The sequence below is a fragment of the Cheilinus undulatus genome, linkage group 19 (assembly GCF_018320785.1).
Source record: "Cheilinus undulatus linkage group 19, ASM1832078v1, whole genome shotgun sequence".
NCBI lineage: Eukaryota > Metazoa > Chordata > Actinopteri > Labriformes > Labridae > Cheilinus > Cheilinus undulatus.
In genome coordinates, this window is record NC_054883.1 from 33,625,931 (window position 1) to 33,646,473 (window position 20,543).

Here is a 20,543-nt window from a genome sequence, read left to right on the forward strand (position 1 = left end):
GGATGCCTCCTCTGTGCCTCCCTTTGGAGGACTTCCAGGCACGTCCAGCTGGGAGGAGACCTCGGGGAAGACCCAGAATGTGCTGGAGGGATTATATATCCTGTCTGGTCTGGGAACGCCTTGGGATACCCCAGAAGGAGTTGGAAAGATAAATGTCTGGGTTGACTTGCTCAGCCTGCTGCTACATGACCCTGCACTGGATGAGCGGAAGAAGACGGATGGTTTTAGTCTCGTTTAGTTATTGTCAGCTTACAGTTATGGTCAACAAAAGTTTAAAATCCTTGCAGTCTAAAGATAACCACTTTTTGCCGCATAAATCTCAATTTTTTTTTTTTTTTTGGTAATTGCAACTAATAGCATCCTTGTAATTGCATTCTGCTATTTTTCATTCAGAACTGTTTGTGTTATTTTGAATTTTTCTGCTGTTTTAAACTAAAGGTAAAAGACTTCTATTTGGACACAGACCTGCTTTAATAGTTCGATAACAGATAATAACAGGGATTTAACCAAAAAGGAACTTGTTACGGATTTGAGAGGAAATAAGTGAACAGTATAAAGGTAAATGTTTGATATCACAAGATTCATATGACTTTTGACTTGTTCGCTGAGCTGTCTGTGAGTTTTTAAAGTAAAATGTGACATTAGGGAGCAGTGGTTGACTTATTTTACATCAGTGTGGCTGCAGGGAGACACTAATGTGGCTTAACCAAAGTGTGCCAAAGGGACAATAAAACATGCAAGTATTTCAAAAATTAGAGTACTAACTGTGGACCTTAATAGGTTTTTTCAATCATGTCATCCTGAATGCTTGATGGGGGTCAGGAAATGGGGGACAGCCATTAGGAATGAATAGGAACGGAGGTGCTTTACAGCACTAAATGGATCTGTACGCGGAAATTATTAGCGGAACATTTCTACATACGTTGAGTATGATCCCTACATATCACAAAACAGTGATTTTTTTTTTCACAGTTCAACAGATTTGCCTGGTGTTGAGGCAGTCAAAATCATAAATCACTCAGTCCTGCAGACCTTCTTCCATCCAGATGAAAGGAGACAAGAGTCTAGAGGAGTCTAGTGCTGAGCTAAGAGGCTAACTGAGCCCCTTTAACATATAAAAAGTTACAGTGGATTCTGAGGGAATGTTATGATCCTTGTTTCATAAGCAGGTTTTTGACTTGGAGACCTACGGTTGAATGAGTTTCTTCAAACCACTCATTAAGTGTTGGTCTTTAGGGACATCTCTAATAATCTAAATGTGTTATTTCCTCTTCTTCAGTGCCGTGTTCCCCTGGACCAACCTGCTGGTGGTGGTTGTGGAGCTCGAAGGCTCCGAGCAGGAAGCTCTTGACCTGGTTCCCATGGTGACCAAGGCGGTGCTGGAGGAGCACTACCTGATCGTGGGCGTGGTCGTGGTGACGGACATCGGTGTCATCCCCATCAACTCCCGCGGCGAGAAACAGCGCATGCACCTCCGCGACGGCTTCTTACAAGACCAGCTAGACCCCATCTACGTGGCCTACAACATGTAGCCTGAGTGTGCGTGGGAGATCGAGTGTGCGTGTGCGTGAGAGAGAGAGGGCGAGCTAGCATGCGTGTGGATGCCGTGCATATTGCCGTTGTTGTTCCTTTATTTCCCCAAATCAAGATGTACTGTATTTTTGAACCTGCGTACGGTGTGGTCTTAAGTCGTCTGTTTTCTTTCAAGTCGTGTCGTGCCGGTTGGATGATTGATTGGCTTATTGATTGATTGATTGCTCAGTGGTGGTATGATCATTTTTACACCCCGTTCCATCTCGTGACCGTCACCAGGAGCTCGTCACTGTAGAAAGCCTTAGGGGGAACACTGTGTACGGGGCGGCGGCTCCGGTCGTCACACCGCCTGTCGCTTCTTCTTCAGACGTTTTAGGAGGTAAAAGTAGAGCGAGAAAAAAACTAGAGACTCTTTATCCGTCATCATGTTTTACTGGTCGAATAAAAAAAAATCAAATCTGTGGTTTTAACTTGGATTAGAGCAGGGGCAGCCAGAGAAGTGTAAAAATATAAATATTGTACATAGACATAATAATCTATATGGAGAGGAACCTAAAACACATGAGGTGTAGTAGCCCCTATATGCAGCTCTCTCCACCTGCACCCTGTGAGTGAGTGAGTGCGTATCTGTCTGAGTGTGCGTCACTAGTCTGTGTTTATGTGTGACGGGGACGTTTTTACTCTTTTAATGTGATTCATGGAACAGATTTTAAGCTTAAAAGAAGAAATATGAAGAATTTATACAAAGACTTTAAACACTTTAACAGTTAAACATCTTAAAACTGCAGAAAGAGACACAAAAAATCACCAAAAAAGCTAAAACATGTATTTCAGTCTCTCAAGTCTGACTTGGTTTAAGCTCGTCATATGTTACAGGAAAAATACCGGCCTGGTTGGAAACATTTAAACACTTCAATGTGTTTTTTAAACATTTTAGGCTATGCAGCAACAGAATTTTTGGTCTGTACTTGATCAACACTGCCCATATTGACAGTTTGATCTGTTTTGCTGCAGACACTTGCAAAAAAAAAAAAAAAAAAGAAGGATGTGCTGTTTTTATGCCATAGACTGTATTCAAGATGCTGCTTTAGACACAGTTCTGCCACATTTCGGAACTAGTTGAAGCCTGTTTATTATTTTGGGAAAACTAGCCTATTATCCAGCTAAAAGGAAATGAATACATTGAAAACTTGAGAAAAGGCTGAAACTCACTGATCATCACAGGGAAACCTAAAATAAATGTATGGATGTACCATATGTCCGATTAGGACTTCTGTACATCATTGGCCCCCACTGGCTCCCACCAGTTGAGAACCACTGCTCTAGTGAGGAAAGCAAGAGAGTGTGTGGGATGTAAGCTACAAACGCGGTGACACAGGAAAGCATCATTATCTTGTAAATTCTAAGATCAGAACTCACAATATCAACATCAGTATTCAGTCAGGGCAGGTATGAGAGCATATGCTGGTTTGGCACTTCCCTTCATCAACCTTGGTCCTTCTGATCTGGCCTCCTGATGGCCATCCTCCAGGCCTGCATTGAGTATATGCCCCTTCCCTCCAGGTATCCTCCCAGCCCCCCCTTCTATGACCCACGTGATCACCCCCTCTGGACCAGCCCACCGTGTCCTGGGCACCCAGTATACAGTGAACTGGATCAGGGCCTGGAAAAAGCACCAGGTGCCCATGAACTGGAAGCTGTTGTTCCAGTATAAGGCAGCTGACCCTTCCCATCCCTGCTCTCCAGAGCGTGTTATCATTAGATCCATAGTCTTGCCCACATTACCCAATGATGCACCAAGAGAAGTTGTCACATCGGAGTCCAGTCTAGTCCTCCTGAAGAGAGGTCCTGTTCCAGGCGCCAACCCTGAAAGACTGCCTCAAGTTGAGCCAAAACAGTTGGGAGCAGGTTCACAACACCTCAGCACCACCAGCAACGTTCAACCTATCTGATAGATGCTTGTTAGACAGGGGTTTCTTCCCAGGGTCCCAAGGGCTTAGCCCCACCATCTTCATGTGATGTGCAGCTCGTCTAAGGGCTGCAGTGCCAGGTATACTACCCCTGCGTGGATCTTTCATTCGCAGTTTATGTGTAATGTAGTTTAAGGGTATGGGGGTGCAAACCCCATGATTGAGGCATGGATGCTGACCCCTTTCAGCGGCATTAGCAACTGCCATAACCGTAAAACCCTATGAAAATCAATAGTAAAATCAAAAAACTCATATCAATTATCGTTGGTCAGAACATACCATCTGTAATTTGTTTTTACATTAAAAAAACAGTAGAGTCCTCATGAATGTCTTTTTATAATTAGTTCAGAAACAATTAATCCATAGTAGCATGAGTCAGAATATGAGGGTGCAAAAAGCTTGAGCTATAACGAAGGGGGCTGGGGTGGAGGAGGAGAAGCTTTCCCAGAGCAGCACATTTAAATGGACCGCTCTGTCAAGGAAAAGAAGTGTGATTGGCCTTGAGAGCTGGGAGGCAGAAATTAGGATCAGCTGACAATCAGCTGATCAAGGCTGGGCTTATGACGCTTATGTGTCCTGCATGAACTAACGCTAGGCTTCATGTCAGCTATAGAATGCTGTGCCCTAAAGAACACCCAACTTATTGTTCATTTCACCCTAAATGGAAATAGAATCTACAAAATTTGCAACTAAAGATAGAGGCCATAAAGTCAATGAGGACATGTTAACAGAGGGAGTAAATCAACTAAGAAGAGAGGTTGTCACTTTTTCATACACTTCATTAAATTAGTGGGGTCGCCCCCAGGTGGCCAACAGAAAGAAAGCAGCTTTGAAGCACTTCTCAATCGGCTCACTTTATGTCTCAAAGCCTTCTTATTTACAGTCTATGGTTTATGCAAAAATAAATCATTTAAAAGGTCTGTGGTCAAAAAAGCAGCTTTTTGTGACCTCTTTTAAATATTTAAACTTCAAAAAAGCAATTTAAAGATCAACTGAAGTGCAATGTTTATGAATAAAGGAGTGAATTTAAGCTAAAGTGAAGGAAAACTTGAACATGGAGCATTGTTATGTTTCTTTACTAAATTCTTCATAGCTAAGGCGTGAACTCAGCCACCAAAGCATCTCATCGAGCAAAGTGCACTGTGTGAATATGAAAGCGTGAATATTATTTAAAGGGACTTTATAAGGAAGTCAAAGGGAACAGCAGCCTGTTGGTGTTTCTGCAGTTTGCATTTATTCAAACACAAATTAGGGAAGATGGATGATAAAACAGCTGTCACAGTTTAAATGTCTCTAACTGCAGTCACATCTGGCAGCTGTTTGACCAAAGGGAATAAAGTTTACATAAAAAGCTAATATGGTAGCAATGGAGCCCAAGAGGACTTTCTTCACTGCAGGATTTGACTTCATGATAGAAGACCAGAATTAAGAAATGCTGCTTTTGGCAACAGCTGTTGAAAAATGTGTTAGATTTTTCTTTTTGTCTTGTGTTTGTGTCCATACAGATGTACCTAACTGCTCATACAGACAACCCAAACAGCTGTTTCACTCTCTGGGATTATTCTTTAGCACACTGCAGTCCAGAGGGATAACTTTTTGATTCATTTACAGAAAGTTTAAAACTGTATTTTGCCTATCTGAATCACAGAAACCTGCAGGATTCACACAAGGTGTCCCTGCATCAGGCATGATTGTTTTGCACTGTGCACGGATGTGAGTGCACCCCATGCCCTCTCCATCCACATTACTAACAGTGTTCCATACCAGAGGATACTTGCATTCATATTCTGTCGAATACAGTATGTTGCAGTTTGCACATAGTTGGTTTGTGAATCTGGCAGCAAGAAGGGATGGCCATGGCAACTGCTCGTGCCAACATTTATGCTCAGTGCAAGCTGGCTATAATTTAGAGAGTAGAGGTTAACATGCTGCAGGGGGGTTATTTTACAGACCCCAACAAAGACCCTCTTCCTACTTCCACATTTACAGTGCAGCTCAGAGAATGAAACGGGTCTATGTCTCACAGATACGAGGTGTTTAAAATTGCCTTTACAGCTCTACTTGCCAAGTACCTAGTGCACAGAATCTGGCACATTGCCCAGGTACAGAACACTTGTGTTCATATTGAAAATGGAACCAGCCTTTGGGGTCAAGTGCACTTGGATGTAGACTTGGGTCACTAAAATGCCAGGTTCAGTGATGCAGATCACTGAAAAGTCTTAAATGAGGCCATGAAAAGTCTTAAAAAGGCTTATTTTTACATGTGGGAAGTCTTAAATTTTAGCTGGCACATTGACAAAGACATGTCTTTATCTTTTTTGTGTGTTTGGCCAACTTAATACTGTTTTAACTGTTCCTTTTGCATCTATGTTTTGCATATATGTTTAACAGTAATTCCTTTTTCATGATGAAACTGTTTTGTATTGGGTTAGAACACCTAAAAATACATTATGATTGATATCATCGGTAAATTATAAGAATAGAGGCGTTAAATGTACCAGATATTTGAGCATTTATGACACAAAAATGTCATACTGTTTGATATTTTATTAACAGTACATTATCAGGAAATTCATCCCTGGTCTGGTGTTCTGAGAAACTGCACGTGCCTTTATTTTTAATTTTTTGTTTTGCAAAAACCCTGATAGTGAAAACCACCCCCAGACATCTTTGGAAACAGCGGTCGAGATGTGAGTAGCTAAAGAATCATGCTGACTGGCAAAGAATTACACTGGACTTTGTGCAAATATGATTGTTAGCATCTACAGCCCATCGTTGCAAATGTTGCCTGTGAAACCTCTTTTTTCCTCATTCATCCTGCTGCATTATGGCCAGCTTGGCACTGGACTTTAACCTACCGTTTCATGAAGCTCTCTCTGACATGTAAAAGCCTGTCCTACTTTTACTTCCCGCCTGATCACTCTCTTTTTTCTTCTCTTCGCTTCATCTGTAACTGTTGTCTTCTGTCCTTTAGCTTTGGCCATTTTATCAAACAGTATTGAGAGAGGCTAACTGGCTTCTTTTGAGTGGAAGGCTGGTGTTTGAACTAGTGCTGTGAAGTTGTATGCACTTCTTATGAGAGAATGGGCTCACTGTGAGAGTTAGATAGTGCTGAAAGCAGTTACCTAGGGTGCTCTGTGAAAAAAAGGTAGATGCCATTCCTCTTGTTGAAAGTTATTGTATTACTAGCTTTGAAACAGTTTAACGTGGAAATATTGCATATTCATGCTGTAAACACTCGCCAAACCAACCTTTAATTTTTGCATTTCAGCCATGTAACTTGGTAAAAGGACCAAACATTTTTTTCTTAATCAAAGTCAGACTGTTGGTTTTTTTGTGCTCAAAACAAAAATCTTCTTTTTGTTTTATACTCTGAAGATCTAAAGCTATTGTTACCATTTTTGTTAACTGGATTGGATATAGAATAAGCAGACGTTCTAAATTATTTTTGGGCAGAAATATTACCGGACTTGTGCAGTAGCTGAGCTACACTGGCTTCTTCTGTAAACATTATTTCTGGGGCTTTTTTGCCTTTATCTGTACAGGACAGCTTAAGAGTGACAGGAAACATGAGGAGAGAGAGTAGAGTAGGACATGCACCAAACAGCGCCAAGACTGGGAAACGATCCTGCGACTAGGTCATTGAGGACTGTAGCCACCGAATGTGGGCACCCACTCCACCCAGTGAGCTAAACTGGTGCCCATACATATGAACCAATGTTTGTTAGTGTCCGATAGGTTTCTTGGAAGAAGTGAGATTTGAACCTTATTTTTCTTTTATCTTCCCAGGATGTGAGAATTACCTACAGTGGCTTAACTGGCTGTGCCATTGGGGAGTGAACCGGCTTCTTTTAACACTGTTTTTATTTTTTATTTTTTTGGAAGGAATAGCCTTTTTTCCTTTGGTTTATCCCAAGGCTTTTGTCATGGGAAATGCTAACAATGTAGCATTTAAACAGCTAGCAAAAACAACAAATTTATGCAAGCATAGATTAGACTCTTAATGGCATTTAACAACTGGAACTGTAAAAGTCATATCCTGACATTTTACAGTAAAAATGTTAAAAAATCCAGACATTTGTGTCCAAAGTTCTCACATATAGTTCATTTGTTGTATTTTCTTCAATATGACCTAAAAGAATTATAGTAGAATTATATCAATAATCCATGCCAGCTCTTTGAAATGCAGCAAACAAGTAAAAAAAAACACCTGCAGAACATCCCACGATTATATAAACTTAACTTCAGACAATTTTGATCTGCCTTTAGGAGGAAATCAAACTTTTTCCGACTTAAAGAATATATAAAAACAACTCATCAACCCTTATTTTGAATATTTTCATGCATCAGCAGAGAAAGCTTATCTTAAAACTTCAAAATAAAAGATGATTTAAGATATGTTTACAGGAATCCTCATTGAAGAATGTTCTCTGGGCTCTTTGGTTCAACAGTTACCGTCCATCAAGTGCACTGCCTCCAGACTTTTCCTTAAAGTAGTTAAAGTACTAATAACTAAAGATAGATATTTAACTGAAATACAAAGTCTAACCCTTAAACTAGGTGTAGTCACCCTAACATCACAGGATTATCAGCACTGATTGAAGCCTGCAGGTTTTTATTCAGCTTTCTGGATAAATGGAGCCTTGTTTGTTTACACCCCGATGACATCATCTCATCATTCTTTCTTTTTATCGTCTCATCGTCATTCTGTCTTTTTTTTTTTTTTTTTTTTACAAAAAGAAAAGAAAACTTTATGCATATCAGGAGTTTGCTTCTCTTGTTTGGCTGTCATAGCGGTCTGGGTTTGTGGGTAGCAGCGTAGCGGTCATGTTTCAGTCCCTGTGTGCATTTGTGAGTGAGTGAGGTGGAGGACGGTCAACATGAAGGAAAATCCCGTCAGAAGCCGGAGGATGGGAGAGAGACTGCATGGTGTGTGAGTGTGTGAATGTGTGTTAGCTGTGTGTGTATATTGTATGTAAATAGTGTTGATTTTGTACGGTACAAGTGTGTGTGACTTGTTTTGTACACATGATAAAAAGATTAAATGACACTTTTATAAGAGCCTGCTATTGGCTCACCGTCACACTATACAGTGCAATAAAGTGCTTTGATTGGCTAAAACTCAGACTGCTTTTTATTTCATTCTCAATGTTACTTGTATTACTATAATGTGAATGGTTTTATTCCCCCACCTCTCCTTGGCAGCTTTGTCAGCTGCCACATGGTTTTGGAGTATTTCTGTGAGAATTTAACATTTTAACCAATCATTGTTACGGATTCTAGGACAACCAATCTGATTTCAGGGGGCCCTGCCCTGGTCAGCTTCGGCTATCACTAGATCCCCCTGGCCAGGATGAAAATGACTCTGTGGACCAGACACAAAGCAAGAGCAGAAGCTGCCAAACTTTATAGGAGTGTTGCTGCTTGAAGTTGTTTGGAGTGATATGCTTTGAAAATCAGGCCTATAGAAGGAGCAGATAGAGGAGCAAGGGGGTGAACATTCGAGCTATTTGCCGCTGTTAGCCTTTTATCCTTATTTATCAGGATGTTGTGACTTGAGATATCAGTACTTTGGTTGCCAGTGTACCTACAAGGTACATTGTTGTCTCAATTTAGTCTTTTAAAAAAGCGCCTTTAATTCTTCATGTCAAAATATTTCTTTACAGAATCATTACAGCAGCACCACCTAGTGTCCAAACTAAGAAAGACAACACAGTCAAGCACAAGCTGCATGTTTTCATCCAGGCCATAATTAACTTTACTTTGGGTCTTTATTTGTACCTAAAAAGGTTAATTTGTGTTGCAGACCAAAAAAAGCACAGTTCAAGACACAACCAAGGGAAATAAGTGCAAACATTACTGATTAAATCAAGTCATGATAAATTGCTTATAAAGACATCCTCCTAGAATAACACGTATCCGACCAAATACGAATGCACCCTTGACCTGGGCCATAATTGGCCCCCCAGCCATTGATTGCTCATCAACTTTCCGTTTGCATTGTTTTTGGCGGCCCCTGTGGACAAAACAATACATGATTTTTAATGATCTTGTCCTGACTATTGATGCCGAGGGGCAGGGGTTAAAGGATAAGAAAAGGCCACCCGCTGTATGTGGCAAAGTACCAGCACACAAAACACTGTCAAACATTTAAGTGAAATAGTTACAAACCCAGGTTTAGATTGATCATTTTTAGTATGATTGGATACTAAAATCTGGAGGGCACTTTGTCAAATTTTGTCCACTTAAAAATCATCAAAGAGGGCACTTTGTCATGTTTATAAGGATCAGGATAGACTTAATTGTATTGAGGGAAATTTGTCATGGACATAATTGCAAACTAGCTCCTTACAGTCAATACATCAAAAAATGAATAAATAAATAAAAACGGACCATACACAAAACAGACAATTGTCCACAGTGTCACAAGATAAAGGATTAAAGATAAGAAAACTAGAGTTACAGGTTAAAGTTTATATTGTACCTGACCTGCAATATGGAGCTGTCCGCTCTGTAAAAAGCAGATTGAAATATATTGCAAAAACTCGTTGTGTAAGAATGCAATAAGACCGAAAATTAGACATTATAGGAGCATTCAAAAGGGCCCTTTTGTGGGAATTTTCAAAAATGAAGGTACCGGGAATCCACCAGCGTCCTCAATGTGCACAAGTCGTATCCCTTAACTCCTCCTGCTGTCTTTCTGTCTGTCAAACCATTTAAATCTTTGCCGTAGGAAAAGGCATGCAACGATATACATTTTACCTATCTGAAATTTAGATTAAATAAACATAATTCCCCTTCAAAGTTTTTTAATCTTCAAGTTAAGGCTTATTAATGGGAGTACCACACGAGGTCGCTGTTGTTGTTCTTAATGTAAAAGAGGCTCCTTCAGTTCTTTCAACTTTCGGGAGCGCGCATCAGTCCAGGCTGCCCTCAGGAGGCATTGGGTCTCGGGGCCGCGCTCATATTTAGTGAACTGGGAGTGAACCGAACCAGCGCCTCACTGCAGCTCCGTGAACTAGACTCATCACATGGCGCTGTCTGATCCGGATTTACCCCAGGAGCGAATTTACATAGGGCTGTTTCAGATGTGACCGTGGAGTTTGTATTTTTGTTTAATTTGGGATAATTTGTCAAACTTTTGAGAAACTTTCCCTCTTTTTGGAGCCTTACAGGTGGATGACGCGGTGCGTAAAGCTGCAGAACAACGCGCTTAAAGACAGTACTTGTTCGTACGTTTTGCACCGACTTGACATACTGTTCACAGTCTGGAGGTGTTTGAGCGCACGTGCTCCCCGCTGAGGATGTGAGTCTCGAGCTGCTGTGGTTCAGGTGGATGAGATGTGACCCCCGTGATGTTGACCCACAGGCTCACCGTGCTGCTGCTGCTGCTCGGCTTCTGCTCCATCCACACGGTCAGTACATCAGTCACTACTAAACAGATTTCAGTGTGTTGATGGCACGTGCCTCAGGTGCTTTTATTGCATTTTCAAGTATTTCTGCTATATTCCTAGAAAGCTGGCAAATATCCCAGCCTGTTTATCCTGCATAGTTGATTAGTTTGGGTTAAAAGAAAAGAAATAGCTTTGGAATTTTAGATAGTGTCACAATGTAGGTTTATACTGCCCACTTAGAAAATAGATTCTGAATGTATACAAACAATTTGGAACTGTTCCCTTTTTCTTTCTCCACATAACAGTGAAAAATACGATTAGACTTTAACGTAATTTATACAGTAATGCAACAAAACAGGGATTATTGTCTGTATCCTCCAATAATCCAGTTGAGACGCTGATAAATTAACATAAATTCCCAAAAGTTAGGACAAGGTGTAAAACGTGAATAAAATCACAGTACAGGGATATAAAAACCTTCAACATATATTCATTTTCTGCAGCCAAAAGACAAGCTAATTTATGTCAAATTGACTTACTCATAGACTTTTGGGAAATATTCATTCTTCTTGAATTTAAATGCCTGTAATATGTTTGAAAAAGTTGGGACAGTATGGAAGCGTATAGTGATCAATATTTAAATGAAAGTCTCATTTGGAAATAAATATAAAGTAACAGATATGCTTTTGAATTTTCCAATGAGGAATGCATTTAAAAAAAAAAAAAAGGTTTTCAAATTTCATAATGTGTCATTTTTTGACTCAAAAATAAAAATAATATTCAGTTATTTATTCTTAAATTAATTTTTATCTTTAATTTGCAAAAAAATTTTTACACTATCAAAATAAATTGTAATTTATCACTTAAACGAAAAGTCTCATTTGAAGATTAAAAGGTAATAACAGAAGTGCTTTTTAATTTCCAAAATATATGTGCATTTTTTTACTCATAAAAACAATTAATATTCAGTCATTCAATTAGCATTTTAAATTTCATCTTCACTTTGCAGAAAGTATGACATTATTTAAATGAAAAGAGAAAGACATTTAATTTAAAAATTTCAGACAATGCTGTTAAATTTTACTCATTATTTAAAGGGAATAGCTCATTTTAAAATTAAAAGGCATTTTCAGAAATGCTTGATTTTCCAAACGTGTGCACTTTTTGACTCATAATTGAAAATATAATGCAATCTTAGCATTTGTTTTTTTTCATGGCATCTGTCAGTTCGCAAATTTCTCATTACAGTTAAAAAAAAAAGTTCAAGGATTTGAGCTTTCGCTTTTCCCGCTCGCGCTGCTCTAAAGCTCTTACAAGCCTGCACGACTCAAAAATGAAAACAAAAAGTTTGAGGGGGCAGAAGAGCGACATCTTGGCCAGTCTGGCTGTGCCTCATGCCGAGAATGGCTGGTAGCGGTGTGTATTTCTACCACTGCCAGCATGGCATTCTGTTCAGTCCAGCAGCCATGGAGGATCTGCCGGAAGTAGGACTGCTCAATCAGCCCAAACATTCAGCTGCTAAATCTGGTCCAAAAACAAGGAATAAACTTGGATTTTTGGTGCCTTCAGTTGGAGAGCAACACGGAGCTGAGGAGTGGCTTCTGGAAGTGAGTCAGCCTGAAGTTGAAGTAACCCTATCCATCTAAAAAAAACACTCATACACAGCGTCTGGGAAAGGGCAGAGCCTTTAAAAAAAAAAAAAAACTCAGAGTGTGATTGGATGAACGTTCTGTCTGTCACATCTTTACGGGCCAATCAGCACAACATAACACGTTACATGGCCACTATCAAGCTACACAGCTACCGAGGAGTAAACTCCATTTAGAATTGCATAACGCGAACCATGGTGACTTTAGACATGTCAGTACACGACTTTTCTCGTTTTTGAAAAGAAAAGAACTCACTGCTGTTCTTTGTTCTTCTTTTAACAAAGAAATGTCGTAAAGCTCTGATAAAACCGGCCTCTTGTTGCTGCTTACTTACGCCAGGACTCGGCCATGTCTGAAAGTACTGCCCCATGACGCTGATTGGTCCTGTCACTTTCTAACTGGGCCCAAACAGTTCAGACGAGAGCCTTGCAAGATGGATTTGCTAGTGAGAAACATGGAAACAGGTGTATCTATCTGCTTTGCAAGGTTACTATTTATCCAGTCTTTCTCAAAGTGGAGAACCCTGCACCAGTGTTGATTGTAAATGACTGAACCTTTCAGGAGTTCTTCTATTCAAAATCATCACCATCATCTTTTACCAATTAACCCTGAATGTTCAAGTGTTTTTGAGCATTCAACAACTTAGCCACTCTTTCTTGCTCCTGTCCCAACTTTTCTGGAATGTTACACAGGCATCAAACTCAGTAGTGGTGTTTATATCTCAAAAAAGCAATAAAATTTATCAGCTTAAAAGTTAAATATCTTGCCGTTGCACTGTAATCAGTTATACATCTAGAAATTAGGAATGCATATTATCAGCCTGATATCAGTATTGGCAGATATCAAAATTTCTGCTGATATTTACATCCAAGCAGTTTTAGGCTGGACCAACAGACCTGTGTAAGTTAGTTTATTTCTCTTAATTCATCCATTCTTTAAACTTAAAAGTGTGTTTTAAGAAAAAAGTTTGTTTCTTTTTTCATCCTCAAACCTTAAATTGTGTAGAAGGACTGAATTTTTAGTTATGTAAAACATTTGAATATCAGTATCAGCTTCCATGAATCTGTAAATACCGGCATATCGGATATCGGCAAAAATCCAGTCTTGTGCATCCTTACTAGAAATAAAATCACTGTATAGTGTTTTTATTGACATGTTACACAATGTCCCAAATTTTTTGGAATTGAATATTAAGGGTTTTTGCACCTTTAGGCTCTAAAAGTAGATATAAGTGGTGACTAGAAAAGTAAAGGAGTCATGTTTCCCCTAAAAAAGGAAGAAGAAAATGCAAAATAATCTCTCAATAAGGAGCAATACGACCATTTCAGGTACCATTTTATGGTAGTTAAAGTGAATTACAGGCATTTTAAATGGTTTTGGTTGTATTCTTACAGAGTAATCAAATGTTCTGACCTCCTTTGGCACAAAAAATTCAGCTCTGATTGATATAAAGCAAAAGTTAAGCTGTAAAATTGTTAAACTAGCCCCATTTTTACTTAAATTGAGCCTTGTTTAATAATTTCCCTTGTATCACCCACTGAGGCACCTATATACAACATTAAATATGTTTGAGTCCAGGATTTCCTCAGCTTCAGCACATTTAAAGTGTTAAAAGTCATATTTTCCTGCAGGAGTTAAACTTTTTTACTTTTAATGCATTGCTGGAAAGGGATGCTGTATAAAATTCTTCACATTACTTGCTGCTTTTTAGGATCAGCAACAATCAGGTCCATAAATTGTCTCAAACTTTCAAAATAATGCTTATTATGTTTTCTCAAACCTCACCATGATATGGAAACCTTAAAAATTTTCATTCACAATTCTAAATACCAAAGAAATGCACAAAATCTTTGGGTTTGAGACGCTCAAACCAGCAAAAATGTGAGTTTTTTGTTCCCAAAATGATGCATCCATTAAGAAAACATGTGCTGATTGGTTGTTTAATTCTGATAAATCTTTGCCTCTTCTTGGAGTGTAAATCAGCTCCATCATGACCCCGTTATAAACACACAGAAATAAACTTTAGATTGTGCAGCTGCAGCTCACTCTACTTCACGTTATTTCTGTGTGAAAACCTGAATAATGGATTCACTCTCCGCCTGCTGCCGTCGTGGTTAATTTTTAATACTCTGATCGTAGACTCTAAATTTAGACCTTCACTTCTTGTACAGGAAGTTGTCGTCTATTAGAAAGCTTTAAAATCCAGGACTGTCCCTTTGGTGATTCAACAGCAGACAACTCAAGTGGAAGATTAACTCAAATATTTCTGCGGTGGATGCCGCGGAGGTGACGTAAAGGCTTATAAAAGATGCTCAAGTAGAGAAAAAGTGACTCATTTAGGGTTTTACTGAAGATTCAGGACAGTGTAGGAGAAGAGAAGTAACAGAAATGACATGATGTGGGAATTTTTGACTCTTTTAGAAGCATTGATTGTGATTTTCTTCCTTAATGAGGTTAGGTATAGGGGTTGGCGAGAGATTTTTTTAATGCCATTTAATTGTTCATGATACCAACTATGAATAGATAGAACTTGTACGCGTCATTGGTGCTCAGGATTCAGTGCTGATATGCACATGTGACATCCAGCCAATCAGATAGTGTTGGGGGAAATTAGGTGAGAGTGAAAACAGAGCCAGAGGAGAAGACACAGCTCACATCAGAGCCAAAGTAATTCACTTTTTAGCAGATCTAATTTATCAACATTTAGTAAAATAAAACACTGATGGAGATAGATGACCAAATGGTGAATATACCTACTCAGAAGAAAAACTGAAGTGTGTAAAAACAGTAACATGGACAGAGACAGACCTCTTTAAGTGGAGTAAAAATAAAAAGGTGAATAAAACAGTATGTAAAACAGAACAGAAAGTGCATTCATGAATAAATTAAAACATTTATGTCAGTATAAAACAGTAAAACACACATTCAGCATCTATTAAATGAAAGAGGAATATTTTAAAGTCAGACTTTTGCAAACAGAGACATGTCAGCAGTCTGTGTTCATGTGTTACAGTACTGACCTGTACTGTATGTGCTCATACGGTTAATGACTCCTGCTGCGTATTTATCCTTCATATTGATCTTAGTCTAAGGGTAAAGTCCTGCAGCTCTGTGGGTTCACTTCTGGAGGCTGTATGAACGTAAAAATGTAAAGTTTGAGATCAGGTTCAACTGGAACATCAGATGATTTGTTTCATTTGTAAGCGCTACATGAAAACTTTCTGATTTCCCAGTTTGGACATCCTTAACTCTTTCTTTACCTCCACTCCTAGTGACCAAACCCTTCCGTCTGAGATAGGACCAGAAGAGAAAGCAGACGAGGACACAATGTGATCGCTGGCATCTTTTATAAGTCACTAGAGCCAAAAAGATCACTGCAGTAGATTCATCCATTCATTCTTGAAGTGTTTTCTTCAACATCCTCTCTGCCTGCAGCTTCACAAAATGATCTGAAACAAGAGGTGGGATGAAGTATTGAGACAGCATTATTGATAAGAGCAATCCATCTTGGTCTTTGCCCTAACAATGCTGGCCCCGCCCCTTTCTGAGTTAATATCATCCATCTTAATCAGGGGTGTCAAATTCAATCACAGCAGGTACCGAAATCTGAGTTTAGGTTTAACCTGAGGGCCTAGCAAGGTCAACTTTTAACCATAAACTATCAACCTTGTTTTCACATATAATAAATAAAGGGGGGAAAAACTTTGACTGATGATAAATGATTTTGAGATTTAAAAAAAAAAAAAAAAATCAAATGATAAGTTGAAAGGCTCCAAATCTAAGATAAAAAGTCATTTCTATTAGTAATAAAGGTCAAAATGTTAGATAAAAGTCAAAATAGTTTTTAAAAGGCAAATATATGAGATAGAGAGTTATCATCATGAGTTCAAAGGTCAAAATAAGTGATAAAATACAAAATCAAGTGTTTAAAAGGCCAAAATATGACTTAAAGATTAAAACAGTGCCTCTAAAAGGTCAAAGTATGCGATCAAATTCTAGATCATCAGTTTTAAAAATCGAAATATGGGATAAAAAGTCAAAGTTAGGAGTGTAAAAGGTAAAAATATGAGATCACATTTAAAATCATGAGCTTAAAAGGTCAAAATATGATTTAAAAATAAAAACTGTAAGTTCAAAAATGAGAGAAAAGGTCAAAATATGAAATAAAAGTCAAAATCCTAACTTTAAGTCATAATCTTAAGATGCAAATGAAAATATGAAATGAAAAAACTAATTTCTTTCCCTCATTCCTGACTTTTTATCTACGTATTTCTACTCTCTTTTTCACATTTTTATGATTTAACAAGGATATTTTCTATCTTCAAGGTTAAATTTATGTTTTATTCCTGAGGAAATCTGCAGACCTCAGACCTGTGGACCAGTTCTGAATAAAATCTGAAATGATCTTACTGGCAAGGTAAAACTGTACCACAGGCCGGATTTGGCCCCCGAGCCTTGAGTTTGACACCCCTGATCTAAATGAATTATGGTAAACAGGAATGATGGGTCTATGGGGGATTAGAAGCTGAGCATATGAAAACCACATGATGTAACAGTTATTAAATCCAATGACAAGTGAGTTAAATGAATAATTGTGACTTTTCTGTGCAGAAATTGTAAATATAAAATCATAAATGAACAAATTTATAGGTCTATATGTGTGTCTGTCCAGCCTCTCTCCATCAAACAGGTTCAATGAGCTCATCTAGTAAATGGAGATGTCATTAACAGACATCACATACCTGATGTGTGTATTTTAACTAGAGATGTTCTCATACTTTTCCCTTCGATACCAAGTTGTTGGGTATCGGCCGATTCCAAGTACCGATCAGTCACTGGTCTGAACTTTCTGGACTGACTGTGCAGACTAGCAAATTATTTTAGACCTGTATTTGACCCAGAACATGGATCAAAATATAGAATCATAGTGTACGGCATCTCTGTGACCTTGAAGTTGTTTTTCTGCTGATTATTGAGTTTTACTCCTAAATATTAAAATAATAATACAGGAGGCTGCATCACAGGCTCACTCTCCATTCTCTATTCCACTTGATTGACAGACCCTCACAAACAATAAACAATATGACGGTTAGCATTCAAGCATTGGATTGGATAGCATTGGATTAAAATGAATAAAGACATTCAATATCGGGTTTACTGGTGTTGACTTAATCATTACAATCCCGAGAAGTCCAGGCTCACTGAAAATGCTGCCACAAGGGATTTAAAGGCATCAATAGCATCAAAGGGAAGGCACAATGGCTAGCTTCCAGAGGAAAAACAAGCAAGAGGCAACGATTTATGGTTCACAAGTTACTTAACTTTGATAATCTGTGTCACTTCTTGTCATGTACAACAGCGCCAGTCTGGAAGGTATTTTAACGATCACATTCAGAGAAAACATGTCACACAGCCACCATTCTTTGCTGCTGCAGTGGTCCTTTGGTTCTACTTCACTGCTTTAAAAATGGTAGCTTGTGCATGCAGTGTTTCCGACAACAAAGAATAGATTTCCGGTTTATAGCTAACATTTAGCATGGTTAAACTTAGCAAAATATTGAGTTAAACCAAACAGAATTGGATCAGTGCTGAACGTGTGTACTCCCCAATACCAATACCAGCATTTTAAGCAGTGTTGGACATATTTTTGATTCTGGTTTCAGAATTGGATCAACTCTAATTTTAACCATGTTAGATGTGTTGTATCCTAACTTTTGCATATTATCAATGTGTTTGTGAATATATGAACAATATCTAAACATGCAGAGTACAGCTCCTGCTGTCTCAGAGTGATTGCTGGCCTAAAGTCAGCAGAAACACAACACCAGTGCCATTTTTCACCCCTTTACTCTGTTATACTTTCAGCTCAAAGCCACAGAGCTCTTCTCTTATACTCCATCATTTGTGGATAGATTGCAGTGCTACTGCAGATTTCTGATCTGCCATTCAGTCTCAGGACTTGTTTTCATATGGTGGAGAACAGGCTGATGGAATTTGAAGGCAGATTTGGGAATATTTACCATCTGCATTGATCATGTTTGTTCTCCTTCTGTTGCTTGTATCTATTTAAAAAATATTCTTAAATCTTATTTCATGAAAATTTTTTTGAGAAGTAGACTGCAGAAGTAGCGTTAAATTACATTTGTATTTGGGAGCCATAAGTAACTAAAAGTGGCATAATAGAATCAACCTTGTTAACAAAAATGCTCACTGATAGAAGGGGATCAGTACTTGATTCCTTATGAGGTATTTACAGACTTGGTTACTAAATCTAATAGTTATCTAGACTTATCCGCTGAATGTGCCTCCAGCTTGGATCTGAGTTTTTTCTAGTATTAAATGTATGAACTGTGCACAGTGACATAACAATGAACTACAGCTGACTGAAGGCTGAAATCTCATCAGGTTTCATGTACACTGACATGTTTTTACTTCCTCCTAAGCAGCTGAATAACTGAACACAGATGCTTTGCCAAAAACTTGTAGACAGAGTCTTAAAGTCTTAAATGTACCTTGTTTCCTGCTGTTTAATCCGTGCTTACTCTAACATCTGCTGCAGAATGAATCACCACCATATAAAGGTCGGGAACTTTCAAACTTCACTGTGAAAGATTTAAAGAGAAGAAAAAGCCCTTTTACAGATCAACCTTTCCAAGACTCTAAGATTTTGATTTTGTGTCATCTTTTGGCAAAACAAGACATTCTGTTGTTTTATAGCTGAAGTTTAATAAAACAGACTAAAAATTAATGTTTACCGGAGAGACAGTTTTTTATGTTTGGAGTTTAAAGAAGACATGGTACAAAAGTTCATGAGTTGTTTGAAGATTCTGCCAAATTTCAGTGGATGAGGTCTGAAGTTTTCTACCAAAATGTCTTTTTTTATGATTATAACCTCCTAAGACTCTTCATGCAATATGAGAACATTACATTCTGGCTTTCAACAACAGTTATATTTTTTACCTTTAAAGTTTTGGAGAAAATTGGCTGGAATGTTCATTTAAGTTTAAGTAATTCACTGGGAGAATTTGATATGAAAATTTCAGAAATTTTCATGGAATGTTTTGGGAATGTAACTTGGAATTTTCAAAGTATTTTCATGAAAGTTTGGGGATATTTTGGTGTATTTTGGAAAGTTTCCTTGGAAGTTGACAGAGTAATATTTTTGAGCATTTTCATGGGAATTTGGGAAATGTTTTGGGATGTTTAGGGGGATCTTGTGCAAATTTAGGAATATATCTGTAATTTTGGGGGATTTTATTTAAATTTCTGGAATGAATTTGCTTTGAAATTTATAAGTATTTTCAAGGAAACTTAGGAAATACGTTTTTTGGGGGATGGGAATTGGATTGGAAATTTGAAGGGGAGGTACCCTTTGAGACTTCTAGAATTTTATGGAAATTTTAGGGAATTTGTGAGGCTATAAGGTTGAATTCATTTTCATGGAATATTAGGGAATATTTTTGTACGGTTTTGGGTAATTTGCTTGATATTTTTGGGGACTTTTTGAAAAATTTTAGGAATTTATATGGGATTTGTGGGAAAATATTTATCCAAAGTAAGGCTGTATGATAAAGTTTCACAAAAACATAGGAATATTTGATCAAATTTTGGGGTACTTTTAACATACATTTTGGGGAGTTTCTTTGAAATTTTAGGAAATGGTGGTGGATATTTCTCGTTATTCTTGGTCAAAATTTAATTCCTGTTCCTAGAAAGGCTGAGCTTTAACATTTATCAAGTCCTACTGACCCCAAGTAAGTGGGAGAAACTAAAAATGCATTCCAAACAAAAGCTCAGGTCTCAGGAGGTTAATGTAGATTTAGTTTTGGCCTTTCAAACCTTTACTGGTCGAGATAGGACAGTGGAAACAGGAATGAGAGATTAGGGAATGACATGAGGGAAAGGAGTCACATTCCAAATCCAAACCTAAACCACCTGCTCACATGGGGTACGACCCAACCCTCCAGGCCGCTACACCCAGCCAGTGTAGTTCTTTG

The 20,543-nt window shown here is 38.3% G+C and overlaps 2 protein-coding genes across 7 annotated transcripts in view; both read left to right on the forward strand.

The window, feature by feature from the left end:
* LOC121527130 (disco-interacting protein 2 homolog C-like) overlaps nt 1-8,233 on the forward strand; it is a 114,322-nt gene extending 106,089 nt beyond the window's left edge. For all 4 annotated transcript variants that reach the window (XM_041813866.1, XM_041813869.1, XM_041813867.1 and 1 more), the window contains one exon: nt 1,280-8,233. In XM_041813866.1, coding sequence (XP_041669800.1) covers nt 1,280-1,532 — 253 coding nt within the window. In that variant the 3' untranslated portion in view covers nt 1,533-8,233. The remainder of the gene's footprint in view (nt 1-1,279) is intronic.
* A 2,257-nt stretch (nt 8,234-10,490) lies between these two features.
* LOC121527633 (vasoactive intestinal polypeptide receptor 2-like) overlaps nt 10,491-20,543 on the forward strand; it is a 40,791-nt gene continuing 30,738 nt past the window's right edge. For 2 of the 3 annotated variants that reach the window (XM_041814657.1, XM_041814658.1), the window contains exon 1: nt 10,491-10,918. In XM_041814657.1, coding sequence (XP_041670591.1) covers nt 10,859-10,918 — 60 coding nt within the window. In that variant the 5' untranslated portion in view covers nt 10,491-10,858. The remainder of the gene's footprint in view (nt 10,919-20,543) is intronic. The other variant, XM_041814656.1, reaches the window with a different exon arrangement.